The sequence below is a fragment of the Sus scrofa genome, chromosome 6 (assembly GCF_000003025.6).
Source record: "Sus scrofa isolate TJ Tabasco breed Duroc chromosome 6, Sscrofa11.1, whole genome shotgun sequence".
Classification (NCBI taxonomy): domain Eukaryota; kingdom Metazoa; phylum Chordata; class Mammalia; order Artiodactyla; family Suidae; genus Sus; species Sus scrofa.
The window spans coordinates 169,751,548-169,764,968 of record NC_010448.4 but is presented as its reverse complement, the minus strand read 5'-3'; the positions used below and the strand labels follow the sequence as shown (position 1 = coordinate 169,764,968).

The 13,421-nt window shown below is 59.8% G+C and overlaps 1 protein-coding gene across 2 annotated transcripts; it reads right to left on the bottom strand.

Moving 5' to 3' along the window:
* On the bottom strand, positions 6,958–13,013 carry EDN2 (endothelin 2). Of its 2 annotated transcripts, XM_021096940.1 has the most exons (5): positions 12,880–13,013; positions 12,382–12,544; positions 10,718–10,840; positions 9,682–9,780; positions 6,958–7,644 (listed from the first exon to the last, which is right to left on the bottom strand). In XM_021096940.1, the coding sequence occupies exons 1-5, from the start codon at positions 12,941–12,943 to the stop codon at positions 7,551–7,553; spliced, it is 543 nt and encodes a 180-aa protein (XP_020952599.1). In that variant the 5' UTR covers positions 12,944–13,013; the 3' UTR covers positions 6,958–7,550. The 2 variants fall into 2 exon arrangements, with proteins under 2 accessions (XP_020952599.1, XP_020952600.1); XM_021096941.1 differs by lacking the exon at positions 9,682–9,780.

Genomic DNA, 13,421 nt, shown 5'->3' with positions numbered 1-13,421 from the left:
AGAAACAGTGCGGAAGACTGGATCAGCAAAATGTGGTCTGTCTCTCCAAGGGAATATTACTCAGTCGTGAAAAGGTGTGAAGTACCGACACATGTTCCAAACAGAGATGAGCCTTGCTGAGTGCAGAAGCCAGACACAGATAGCCATGGGTTGTAGGAGTCCATTGATTCGCCAGAATAGGCAAATCCACAGAGCGGGATTGACAGGGGCCGGGGGAGCTGGGCGGGGGCAGTGACAGCTAAAGGATGGGGGGTTTATTTTCGGGGTATGGATGTGTTCTGGAATGAGATAGTGCTGAGGGTTGTGTAACTGAATACACGAAAAACCACTGAATTGTACACTTAAAAAGAGCGAATTTTATGGGGTGTGAATTATGTCTCTATAAAAAATACGCAGCAAAAAAGAATTGGGAATGAATATGAAATTTATGCATAAATGTAGCACACAGTGTTTATGGCATTGGTGGGAAATGGGACAAGCTTAATTATACACCTACAGAGCAGCAGATGCATATGGTACAGCCTTATGATATGTTATGTAGCCACGAAGAAAGTCTTGTTTTGGAAAATTTTTAAAAATTATTAAGAAAGTGCTCAGATGGTGCCTGGCACGTGAAGTAGCCCTAGCGTGAGCTGTGGGTAATGACATCCAGGATAAGCCTGTAAATTGGTCAGAGACGGGGCGCAACGTGACCACAACTGCCCTTCTTCAGGGCTGCCGTCAGGAAAGGTGGAGTCTGGGCTTCAGGCCCATCTGCAGGGGCATCCTTTTTTTTTTTTTTTTTTTTGCTTTTTAGGCCCGCACTTGCAGCATATGGAAGCTCCCAGCTAAGGTTCGAATTGGAGCTACAGCTGCTGGCCACTGCCACAGCCACAACCACAGACACAGCGACAGCCACAGCAAGGCTGGACCCGAGCCATGTCTGTGACCTACACCACAGCTCTTGGCAACACCGGAGCCTTAACCCAGTGAGCAAAGCTGGAAATCCAACCTGCATCCTCATGGTTACGAGTCGGGTTCATTACCACTGAGCCACACCAGAAACCCCCTGCAGGTGCATTTTGTCCTGGGTCTGCTGCTTTCTAGATGGAAGGCCATGGGCCAGCCCATCCTGGCACCACTCTGACCTCCCTTAACCGCGGTGTCCCCCAACCCTCTTTGTGAGCCGGCCGCGCAGCTGGCAATGCTACTGCGATGCCTCTGCGCAGAACTGGAACCAAACCGATGGAGACCCTAGGGAGGCGGGATCACTCCTCCCTGATGTGGCCTAGGAGCCGCGCAGGAAGAGCCCACGGGAAACCTCGGGAGGAGGAAATTCTAGCAGAGGACGGGGCGTGGCTTTCCCCCTGCGGGGTCGTTACCCCATTCAGCATCCCAGGGCCTTTAAAAATCTGCTCTCCTTGGGACTTCCCATCGTGGCTCAGTGGAACCGAACCTGACGAGAATCCATGAGGCTGCAGATTCCATCCCTGGCCTCGCTCCGTGGGTTGAGGATCTGGCGTTGCCATGAGCTGTGGTGGAGGTTGCTGATGCAGCTCGGATCTGTAGCCTGGGAACTCCCATATGCCGAGAGCGCAGGCCTAACCAGCTAAATAAATAAATGAATAAATATCTACTGTCCTTGGGAAAGGCCTCTACCTCCCCCGGGCTTCAGTTCTCCCCGCCGAACCAGCCCAGCATGGTGGTTCTGACAACACACTCTTGGGACCCAGACTTCCCGGGTCTAAATCCCAGCCTCCCTGCTTGTGCTTTCTGAAGGCATCCTCCTGGCCAGGGAAATTCACACGTCTGAGCCTCAGTTTGCTCTTCTGCAAATGGAGTTTATAACAGGACCCGCTCGTGATGGTGAGAAATGAGTACAGCTTCGCTCAGGGCCCGGCTCCCTCGAAGCCCTCAAGGCCTGTTGGCTCCAACTATTACTGTTATTGCATTCTCCACCGTGAAGGGGGCTGAAGGACACGTGTGTCCCTGGAGGCAAGGGGCTGGTCCCCAGGGCCCTGTCTCCCAGCTCCCAGCTCCCAGGCTGCTGCCCTGTGCTCTGAGTGATAGACGGGCTGGGCCCGTGGCGTCCTGGCAGGCCTGTCCTGGCAGCTGCTCCCACAAGGCGAGGCCCTCTGAGCTTTGGAGAATTAATTAGGCCGCATTCCTCTTCCAGGGTTCCTGGCGGGTCTGCACACGGCCCCCTTCCGAGCTGCTGAGGGCTCTTGGCTCAGGTCCCTGGCAGGCAGAGGCGAGGCCCACACTCCGCTCTCCCCCGCGAGGTCCTGGGAGGGCCCCCTTGAGCTGGAAGCACTGGCTGGGGAGGCGGGAAGGGCCAAGGATAAGCCAGCCTCCCAGGGCCAGCTCCTGTCCTGGCTCTCTCCCCCGAGCAGCCACCTTCGCTGGCTCCCCATCACTCAAGTTCAAATTCCTGGCATTGGATGCTGCTCCCAGCCTGGCCCTTGCGGATCAGGCTGGCGGCCTCTCTCTAGACTCTTTCCCTCACCCAGAGTCTGCAAATCCTACTCATTCTGCAAACCCTCCCTCCAGTAACGCCCAAAACGGCCCACATCCTGCCCCTGTGCTTTGCCCTCGTGGGTCTTCCCTGCCAGCCCCTGAGACCGCGAGGCAGCCAGGGGTTCCATCCAAGGCAGGAAGCACTAGCGGAGGCTGTTGCAGGCGGGGCGATGGTCTCCAGGGAGACGCTGTCTGAGGCGGTGGCGGGGGTGGGGGGTGGCAGGTGCTATCATTTCCCTACTTGTAGCCCCTCCCCCCCGCCAGGGGCTCAGGAGGGCACTGCCCATTCCTGCCTGTCCCTCTCCAGCCTCCCCCATGCCCCCTCCTTCTTTCGCTGGACAGATCCCTTTGAGCTGGGCCTAGATGCACCTCCTTCAGGAAGCCTTCCCGGGTGCCCCCACTCCAGGGGCCCCGCCACACTGTGGGTGTCTCTGAGAGCAGCAGGACCGCATGCACGGTGAGAGCCTGGGGTTTAAATCCCAGCACAGTCACATGCTGGCTGCGAGGTGCGTTACATAACCTCGCAGGCATCTCTTCTCTAAAATGGGACTAGTCACCATGGAAGCTGCTGCATGGATCCGAGGAATCCATGAACAAAGGAAGCGCTTAATGAGCGCTCAGTAAATGTTCGCTGTTACCTTTTTATCCTTCCCTTTTTAGGGCCACACCTGTGGCGTATGGAGGTTCCCAGGCTAGGGGTCCAATGGAGCTGCCGCTGCCCGCCTATGCCACAGACACAACATCGCTGGGTCTGAGCCGCGTCTGTGACCTACACCACAGCTCACAGCAACGCCGGATCCTGAAGCCACGGAGCGAGGCCAGGGATCAAACCCCCATCCTCACGGATAGTAGCCAGGTTCTTAACCCACTGAGCCACAACGGGAACTCCTGCTTGCTGTTACTTTTATCTTCATATTTAACAGTGTTTTCTTTTATGTTTTAAAAAGTTTAAATTATCGTCGATTTACCATGTTGTGACAATTTCTGCTCTACAGCAAAGTAACCCAGTCATACCTACGCCTACATTGTTTTCCTCATTTTATCTTCCATCGTTCCGTCACCAAAGACTGGATCCTGGCCCCTGTGCTCCTCGTGTGTTGTTCTTAGCGCCACAGTTTGCACCGTCTCACCCCAAACTCTGGTCCCCCCCCTCCCTCCCCCTCCCCTGGCAAAGGCCAGACTGCTCTCGGGTCTGACCCGGCTTTCTCGAGGGCTTCTGCTCTCGGCCTGGGAGGCCGGGCTCTGTCTGTCTTGCTCACGCGAGTCTCTGGAAGGTGACGGTTCCTATTTGCTGGGTGCGTGGCTGGCCGCCCTCCAGCAATTTATGGCGCTGATAGGCAAGTGACTTCTCTTAACCGAAAACCCCGAGATTCCGAGAGAGTGAGAATGAAACTAATTCCTTGGCATTCCCTGCTGAGTGACGGGTGGAGGGACGCGGCCACCCCGGGCGGGGCAGGGCCGGGTCTGTGTCCTGGACGTGGAGGAGGCCGCACAGCCCCGGACCTGGGACCGAACCCCCCTCAGCCTCCGCTCGCATCTGCACGTGACCGAGACGGAGCCCCGCGTCAGCGTGGGTCGTCCCGTGCCCCCTTCTGGCCTCTCTCTGCCTGGCGCTCCCGTCCAAAGGATCTGAAGTTTGACTCCGAACATCTTGACAAAATCTGTTAAGAAATTACGAAAACAGCAGGAAAAGGAGGGGATTTTGTCCCGCGATATCCAGACAAACTCTTCCGAGGTGTCGACACCTTTCTTCCCAGGGCTGAGTTTGACTTGGCAGCGGCTCTTCTCAAATTTTCCTCTGCTCCTTCCAAACTCTATCCCACCTCCCCCCACACGCTGGGGCCCCCGCTGCCTGGAGTGTGGTCTGGAAGCCGGCTCGGCCCTTGGGCGCACGCGACCCCTGACTCTGCAACCTCTTCATCTCGGGAGAGAGGGGCGACAGAAGGAGGGCTGGGGAGGGCCCCCTAAAGTGACTCCCCCCATTTCCTGGGAATAAGGGTCCAGGGCACGGCGGTATCTCCTGGCTTCTACCCGCCTCCTGGGCCTCCTCTCCTCCCTTTAATCACCTCCGCCACTGAATCATTTGTGTCTCTGACCTCTGACCTCGGGCCAGGGTGCCAAGGCCTCACTCCCTGGGCCTCCGCCCGCCCTCAGCTTGCATTCCTGGGCCTGGCCTCCTCCGCCCCGCCCTCCTGGGGGGCCCCTCGCTGCTGCCTGGCCGGGCTGTGGCCTGGGGATCTCGGGGGGTGGGCAGGGCGTTTTGAAGTGGATGCTCTGCTGCCCGGGATGCAGGAGGGAGCCCGTGCCCGGGCTGCTCTGTCACGCCAACCCTCCCCATCCAGGATGGACCCCTGGGGCGGGGTGAAGCGCTTCCCTGCCTCCTGTCCCCTCGTTCACTCTTGCCCTGTGTGGGCCTCCGGTGGCACGCTTCCAGAGCCCAGCTCTGACCAGGTCCCCGCGGCTCACAGACCTCTCACAAGTGCCAGTGGCCCAAGAAGGAGCGTCCGGGCTCCTTAATCTGCCCTCCTGGGCCTTCTGGCTTCACCTCCTGCCCCTCTGGCCCATGGCGCTCTGGCCACAAGGGGTCCTCCGTGGAAAATGCCTTTGTCACCCCCGCTGTTAAACCTCTCCCCTTCCTCTGCCAGTGACTCCCTCTTCATTTTCTGGCCATTTGAGCCCTACTCTTCGTTGAGGCTGTGGGGGGAGCGGCTTAGTCCCAAGTCTTTCTCTGACGGCTCCTGTCCAGCCCAACGGGCCCCCACCCCTCCCTTCCCTCAGGTCCTGCCTCTCGGGGCCTGTCCCGCTTGTGACATTGTCACCACTGCCCGCCTGACAATCAGCCTCTGCCTCTTGTCAGCCCAGGGCCGAGCCCGGCACCGAGACTTACGCGCTTAGTGTTTGCACCAGCTCCACAAGGTGGGAACTGCTGTTTTTCCATCTTACAGATTGAAAAACGGAGACTCTGAAAGAGCAGAGGCTTGTCCAGTGTCATGTACATCGGTGGTCCGTGAATTCCACCAACAAATACCTATCAAATCCACACATGCCTGCGACCCTGGGTTCAAATACCGATGCCGCCACCTACTGGCTGTGTGACCTTAGGCAAGACAATTGCCTTCTCTGTGCATTCATTTCCTCACCTGTAAAATGGGGATAATAAAGGTATTTATGTCTTAGGGTTGTCGTGGGGATGAAGTGAGTTAATATGGGTAAGTACCAGTATCCAGTGGCTTCAATGTGTGTCCACGTGTTATTCCCCCACGAGGAGGTCGGGGCTGGGTTCACGGACAAGGCAGGATTAGAATAGCGTGGAAAATATTATTATTATTATTATTGTTTTTGGTTGTGCCTGCGACTTGTGGAAGTTCCCAGGCCGGGGATTGAACCTGCGCCAGAGTGGCCACCAGAGCCGCTGCAGAGACAACACTGTATCCCCAACTGCTGGCCACCCAGGCCACACAGACTGCCATCCCCAGCATGGCCCAGCTCGCTCACAGGGGGATCTGGCAGAGATGGACGGTGTGGGTCTAGGCAGCAGCCGGCAGGGGTGGCCTTGGCCTCTGGTGGCCTGTGGGACTCAGGTGGGCCGCTTCTTGGGTCTTGGCAAGATGGACCGACCTGATCCTAGAGCCCCAGGCTTCTTCAGTCAGAGACGTGCTGAGCGTCCCCAGCAGGGCCCTGTCTACGGCCCAGGGTGAGGGACAAGGGCCGGGGTCTGGTGGGGCTGCACACGGCCTTGGGATCCATCTGACCCCAGCCCTCACTGGACGGATTTGCTCCCAGCCTCACAGGCGGCCGCTGGAGGGACAGGGCAAGGGGACTCAAAGTCTTGACTCTTTCCAGACATGGTCTCGGGAAGAGCCTGGTCATTGGTTACTGGCCGGACAGACGCATAGTTCCTGCAACCCCGAATGTCACGCTACTCGTGCCTGTCCAGGCACATGGTAGGCAAAGGCCCAGAGAGGGGGTTAGCAGCCAGGGCGCCCAGCCAGGGCGCGGGGGTGTGGAGCTCAGGGCTCTGGCCCCCCGGCCCAGGCTTTTGCTCCTCTCCCCTTGCCTGTGTTCCCTTGACTGCAAGAAGCCCCTTCCTTTTTCTTTTCTTCTCTCTCCTTCCTTCCTTCTTTTCTCTTCTCTTCTTTCTTTCCTTCTTTTCTTTTGTTCTCTTGCTTTTTAGGGCCGTGCTTGTGCCACATGGAGGTTCCCAGGCTAGGGGTCTAATCGGAGATACAGCTGCCAAGCTACACCACAGCCACAGCCACGAGGGATCCGAGCTGCGTCTGCGACCTGCACCACAGCTCACGGCAACGCCAGATCCTTAACCCACGGAGCGAGGCCAGGGAAGGAACCCACATCCTCATGGGTACTGGTCGGGTTTGTTTCTGCTGAGCCATGACAGGAACGCCCAAGCAGCCCCTTCCTGAGCCGTGGCTCAGACCCCCCCTCAGCCAAAATACCAGAGTGTACCATTTCATTGTTTATTATAAACACAGGTTCGCAGGTAACTGAGATTCTAAAAAAATACATTAAAATAAATACTCAGAATTTTCAAAGTTTAGAGCAAATAAGTTATGTACAGACAGGTGAAGCAGAACAGACCCTTCTCACCAGGAGGGTCCCTGGAGTGTGAGGGTACAGGGAGTCTGGGCAAGGAGAGCTGAAGGGGACAGACAGGGGCCAGCCGGGACTTTGGCCCTGGCCAGACCCATCCAGCCTCCAGGGCTGGCTTAGCTGTGAGCGCCAACCACTGTGTGTCACTCCTGGTTTGCAGCCAACAGACAGTTACCCCTCTCCGCACAGGGTCCCCACGCCGTTCCTTTCAGCTGGGCCGTGGAGCTGGAGCCAGCGTGGGAGGCCGCTCTGCAGCCCAGGGCCTGAGGGCTTTCCTGGGCAGTGTGAGGGCATGGAGCTGCCATGAGGGAGGCTCTCTCCCCGGAGCGAGGAGGCCAGAGCTTGTACCAAGTCCAGCAGGTGGGTTTCCTGGCCCAGGAAACAGGTGGAGGGTCCCCCAGGCCTGGGACGGCCCTCTCCTTCCGTCTCCACACAGGCTTCCAGAGCTATCTCTTCCTCCGCCTAGAGTGGGTAGGCCTGGGCTCCCTCGTTGCCTCCTGCTGTTGTCCAGCAAAGCGGATTCTGGCTGCAGCAATGTCCCTGCAATGGAGAGAGGTCGACTGAGCATCTCAGGGCATACGCACTGCTCTAGGGTTCCCCATGGGAGCCTCTAAGAGGGGCTCGAGGCCTTAATTCATGACACGGAGTCAGAGGGTGGCCACAGCTGAGCCTGAAAACCAGGCCTCGATATCAAGGACAGGCCAGACCAGGCCTAGAAGCTTCTCTGCCTGCGAGGACTTGGACAAAGCAGATGATCCACAGCAAGTGCCAGAGTGGCTCGACGGCCGAGGGCAGCCCAGCGGAGCTCCCCTGACTTGCCTTCCCACGTCCGGCCCCTGCCTGTGCTGCTCCTGCCCCCCCGCCATGCTGCTTCCTCACGTCCCCATTCTCCAAGGTCCTGCTCCAGGTGGTCCAACCAGACGGCTGTGGCTCCTAGCTGCCCTTTGAACCTGACCGAGACCCTGGCTGGGACTCGCGCGTCATCCCTGGCTCAGGGCCTTCTGGCCTGGGAGCTGGGAAGCTGGTTTGGGTTCGCAGCCAGGGGAACTTGGGCAAAGGTCACAACTTCTCTGAGCCCCTTTCTTGGTCTTTAAAAGAAAAACAGGCCTGAACTGCTGTGCGGCTGCGTACAGGCTGGCAAGGCACGCTCTTTGCCGATTATGAAGGACCAACCTCTTGCAAAGTCCTGTCTCAAAATCGTTTTTCTTTTTAGGGCCGCACCGGAGGCACATGGGAGTTCCCAGGCTAGGGGTCCGATCGGAGCTGCAGCTGCTGGCCTATGCCACAGCCCCAGCAACGCCAGATGCAAGCAGCTTCTGCAACTTATGCTGTGACATGTGGCAACACAGGATCCTTAACTCACTGAGCGAGGCCAGGGATGGAACCTGCATCCTCACAGACACTTTGTCCTGTTTTTAACCCACTTAACAACAGGAACTCCTTGCGTTTTTTGTCTTTTTTTTTTTTGCCATTTCTTGGGCTGCTCCTGTGGCATATGGAGGTTCCCAGGCTAGGGGTCGAATTGGAGCTGCAGCCACCGGCCTACGCCAGAGCCACAGCAACGCAGGATCCAAGCCGCGTCTGCAACCTACACCACAGCTCACGGCAACGCCGGATCGTTAACCCACTGAGCAAGGCCAGGGACCGAACCCGCAACCTCATGGATCCTAGTTGGATTCATTAACCACTGCGCCACGACGGGAACTCCCCTTGCGTTTTTTCCTCCTAACCTATCTTGGGTCCTGCCTGTCCCACTATCCTGCCTTTTCTCCTGTTTCTCCGTCTGCCCCAAGATGGGAGCCACGGAGGGGCCAGGCTGCACCCCGCCACTGGCCAGCCCCCAGGGTCCCTCGGGGGCAGAGGTAGGGATGGTGGAGATGCCCAGAGGGCCCAGGGGCCGGGTCCTGCTCGAGGCTCTTCACAGATGCTAACAAACACACAACAAGCCTATGAGACAGACTCCACTGTTGTCCCTGCCTCGGAAATAGAAGCGGGAGCCCAGAGAAGTTGTGACAAGACCAAGGTGCCAAGGCTTGCGTGCAGCAGGGCTAGGGTTCACCTCAGGAAAATGCATGGCTCAGAAGCTGTGCCCCTTTAGCCACCCTGCTACATGGCCGGATGTGGGGTGTCTGTTCTTCAGTCCGTTTGGTTTTGCACAAACATCCATGGGCACCTCCTGGGGCCAAGCCTCGAGCTGAGCCCTGATGAGGCCGCCGGGAAGGCGATCCAGTCTGGGACACTGGGAAGGAGCAGGCTGGGCGGTCCGTCCCTTGGACCCCACTCCGTGGGGACATGCCTGATTCAGACACAGTCTGAATGAACACCTGGGGGCCTTCCACAGTCACGACCCCTCAGACCCGCTATCAAAGTCCACTTCCAGGCCTGGCTGGTAACAAAGAGCACAGCGTCGAAGAGCACAGGCTCTGGAGTCAGCCAGATACCTCAGCCGGCCGTGTGGCCGCGGGCAAACGCCCTTCTCCGGGGCTGCCCCATCGGCACCAATCCTGCCTCTTAGGGAGAATAGGGGAAATGGGCAGAGCATACAGAAGGCGCTGCATCAGTGCCGGTGGCCCTCACCTCAGCCGCTGGAGGAGCTCTCCTGCCGTGGCCCATGTCTTGCCAGCCTGGACCTTGGCTGCTGGGGCCACACTGCCTGGGAGTGCCACAGCGTCAGGCCTGAATGAACAGCAGTAGGGCGCCAGTGAGGGGCTGTCCAGGGCCCCAAGGCCACCTGGCGGGAGGCCCGGCCCAGCACCCCGCCCCCCCCCCCCCCCGCCCTCAGGAACGGATCCATTTCCGCCTCATGCACCTGGCATCCTTCCTTTCCCAGGTGGGGTGGGGCCCGAGGAAAGCTGAGCTGCCGGGAGTGTGTTCTCAGCCTCAGAAGGAGGCGGCGGGTAGCCGGCCTCCCCCGAATCCAGCCACCTGCAGCTGAGCCTGGCTCTTCGCAGGGGAAACTGAGGCAGGGCAGAGTCTCCAGGGAGGGGGTTCCCGTAAACAGTCCCGGGAACGGGGGCTGGGGATTGCCAAGCCCGGGTCTGCTTTCCACGCTGCTCCCGGGGGAGAGGGGGAGAAGCAGGGTCTGCCCTGCCTTCTACGGATGGGAAAGCTGAGGCTCAGAGAGTGAAGAGGCTGGACAAAGGCCCCAGCAGCTCCACGACAGCTCTGGGACGGTGCTACGGCCTCCCAACCGCAGGTGTGACTTCTCCACTGAGAAAGCTCGGGCGTCCCCTGAGCCTCGGCTCTGAACCCAAAGCCCAGCTCTCCACGTGACCAGCCGTGTGGCCTGACAGGCCGCATCGGGTCCCCTCTCTGGGCCTGCGCTGCCTCCGCTGTCACCTGTGGAAAGTCCCTCCTGCCCAGGAATGAGGATGTCATATATTCTCTCAGAAGCCCCCCCACAGCGGCGGTGCAGCGAGGAGGGGAGCCCGGGGGTGACTGGGTCCCTGCAGGAAGGGACATTGCCTGACAACCCAGGGCAGCCTGTGGATTGGACCCTGCCCTGTCCCACTGAGTCACTCCCCTCCTGGGCTGGCCTCCCGGACACCCTGCTTTCCAGGACAGATCCAGGCAGCAGCCACCCCTGGCGGGTGCAGGCTGGGTGCCCACGTACCAGGGCCTTCGATGGCAGAAGGTAGCACAGGCGGGGTCCTTGGCACTGCAGCACTCACAGCGCCTTGGCAGGGAGCGGCGCCGGCGTCTTGGCGGGTTTCCCAGGCCGTAAGGAGCTGTCTGTCTGTGGGCGGGCAGCCAGCGAGGTAGTGGTGTAGGGTGGAGGGGCGGGGAGAGAGAGAGAGAGAGAGAGAGAGAGGATTAGATAAACCAGGACCACTGCAAGCCGGGACTGTCCACACTGCGCACTGGCATGGCCACACCCAGGCCACCAGAGTAGCCACAGCGGCAGCCAGCCCGAGCTGTCCCATCCTGCGCACCCCATCCCACCACAGGCTCCTCCTGGGGTGCCAGGTCGCCCCACAAGACCCTGGCCCTCCCGTGTCCCTTCCTGACTCCCCTGGCCCTGCTCTGTATGGGAAGCGGGGGTGGAAGCTGTGCTCCCGCCTTATGCAGAAAAGTGGGAGGTCCTCCCAGCGCCCCCGCCCCCCACCCGGACCAGAACTTGGGCTGCTGGAGCCAGGCTGCCCTGCACCTGCTTCTCCCCCTCTCCCCCTGCCAAAGAAGACCCTGAGCTCATCCTGGAGGAGGCGGGAGATGCCACCTCACAGGAGTAGGCTCACAGCTAAGCTGCCCCCACCTGGTCTCCAGGCGCCTGGAAGGGCGACCAGGGTTTCTTAGAGCTTTGACTTAAAAACGCGCATGAGTGTGCATGTGTGTGTGTGTGTGCACGTGCACATGTGTGTGTGAGATCAGCTGAGATCGACTTCAGATTCAGTCTGGCCAAGGCGGGCCAGGGGCAGGGCAGGGGCCCTGTGGCCGGTTGGACCAGCACCTCGGGTGCCAGAGCTAATTTTAGACGGTGTGGTTGGAGCTGTAATGACTCCAGGTAGACCCAGCACGCAGGGACTGGCAGGGTTCCCGCCCTGAGCCAGTGTTTAGATGCGGATTAGCTCCACACGCGCTTACGTGCAGGGCTTCTCTTGTCTTTTGCAATTTGGGGAAGAAAAAAAAAAAAAAACACAACACAAACACACACAGAAACTTCAACTTGAAGTATGCAGTGGCCCGGAGGCAGTGCGGGTGCAGACAGAACAGATAGCATGGGGCCCCCACCCCGGCTCTGCCAGGTGACACAGGGCAGGTTTCTCATCTGTCATTTGGGGACCATAGAAATACTTGCCTCATGGGGAGCTTGGAGGGGCTCCCGAGAAAGTAACGCACAAGCAGTGCCTGCTGGAGGGCCTGGCACCGTCAAGACACGGGCCATGCCATTAATCGTATTATTCTTGGAAGATCATGCAGAGGCGGCATGGCAGAGCCACTCTGAGCGCTGGCATCCCCGGACCTAGGATGGAGCCTCCACCTACCACTCACTCCTTCCTGTGTGATCTTGGGGAAGGCACTTAACCTCTCTGAGCCTGAGTACCTCGGTCTGGAAAATGGAGCCCCCACTCGCTTACCAGGCTACGGGGAGGATTCTCAGGGGCCAGCCCGCTGTATTGCCCAGGCAGCCCCCACATGGGAAGCCAAAGCAATAACTGATGGCTACTGATAACAGCCCAATGCCCCCAGGGGGGCTGGCATGTCCCAGAGGTTCCCCAACATGCCAGCGGCCCCCACCCCCGCCCCCTGCAGCCCCACCTGGATCCCCCCGTAGCTCACCCGGGAGTGTTCACCCAGATGATGTCCAGGTGGCAAAAGTAGACGCACTCCTTGTCGAGCCAAGAGCTGCAGGAGCAACGCCGAGGTCGCAGGTGGGAGCCTCGGGCACGGGGCGTGGGCACTTGCTGCTCTAGGTGGGGGGTGGCAGCCGCCTGGCTCTTGCCTGCATGCACAGGAGGGAGAGAGGTGGAGAGGAGGGTCGGGGCGCCTGGCACAGCGGGGATGGGGACCCGCCGGGCCCCTCCTCTTGCACAACCGAGGAAGTCGGCTTCCTCGCTGCTCAGGAGCTCCAGGCCAGCCGGGGGAAGCCCCAGCGGCTCTGGGTGGGAAGGACCAGCAGCTGCCCTGTGCCTGCAGCACCTCTCATTACACAGCCCCCTGCAGCCACTGCTGCCCCTGTGTGCTCCCAGCTGCCTTGGAGGGCATGGCAGCCCCAGAGGGGGACGTAGACAAATAAACCTCAGAGCTGCTGCAGCAAGCGAGGCCAGGGGAGCTCACCTTCGTGCAGGGCCACGAGCAGGGCTAGAGCGATGGAGCACCAGGCGGTGGGCACGGCGACCATGGCGGCGGCGGAGCGCACAGGCTGGACTGGAGTGGAGAGTGTGCCTGTTGCCAGCCTCCTGCTGCCAGGCTGAGCGATAGCTCATTGCCTCGGTGCCCTGGCTGCCTCTTATAACACCAGGCGCGGCCCCGCCCCTGCCTGGCCAGCCCTGCCCCGCTGCACCGGTGGGTGTGGGCCAGGAGCCAGGGACACCGCCTCCTCCCAGGGCGCTGGGCCCGCCCCAGCCTCTGCGGTGGGGGGGATGTGGGGGGAGGGAAGAGGAGGGAGGGCAGGCTCCTGCTCCTCCCTCTGCCTGGAGCACCTCCTGGAGTCCCAGGGCTCCACTGCTGCCCCCAGGGACCCCTCCTAGTCCCCCTGGACTTGTTCTGTCATCCCCCATCTGCCGGGAGCCGCCTCCCCCACTCGCCGCAGCTGCTCCACAGGTCTTGCTAAGAGTTCAGAGGAAGAGGTCCCACGAGCAGAACGTTCCCTTTCCTTG

Coding starts and splice junctions, on each gene's coding strand:
- EDN2 (XM_021096940.1), bottom strand. CDS start 12,943: ATGGTCGCCGTGCCCACCGCCTGGTGCTCCATCGCTCTAGCCCTGCTC. Junction 10,841..12,381: donor ATCTGGGTGAACACTCCCGG/GTGAGCTACGGG, acceptor GCCCGCCCACAG/ACAGACAGCTCCTTACGGCC. Junction 7,645..9,681: donor GAGCTCCTCCAGCGGCTGAG/GTGAGGGCCACC, acceptor TCTCCATTGCAG/GGACATTGCTGCAGCCAGAA.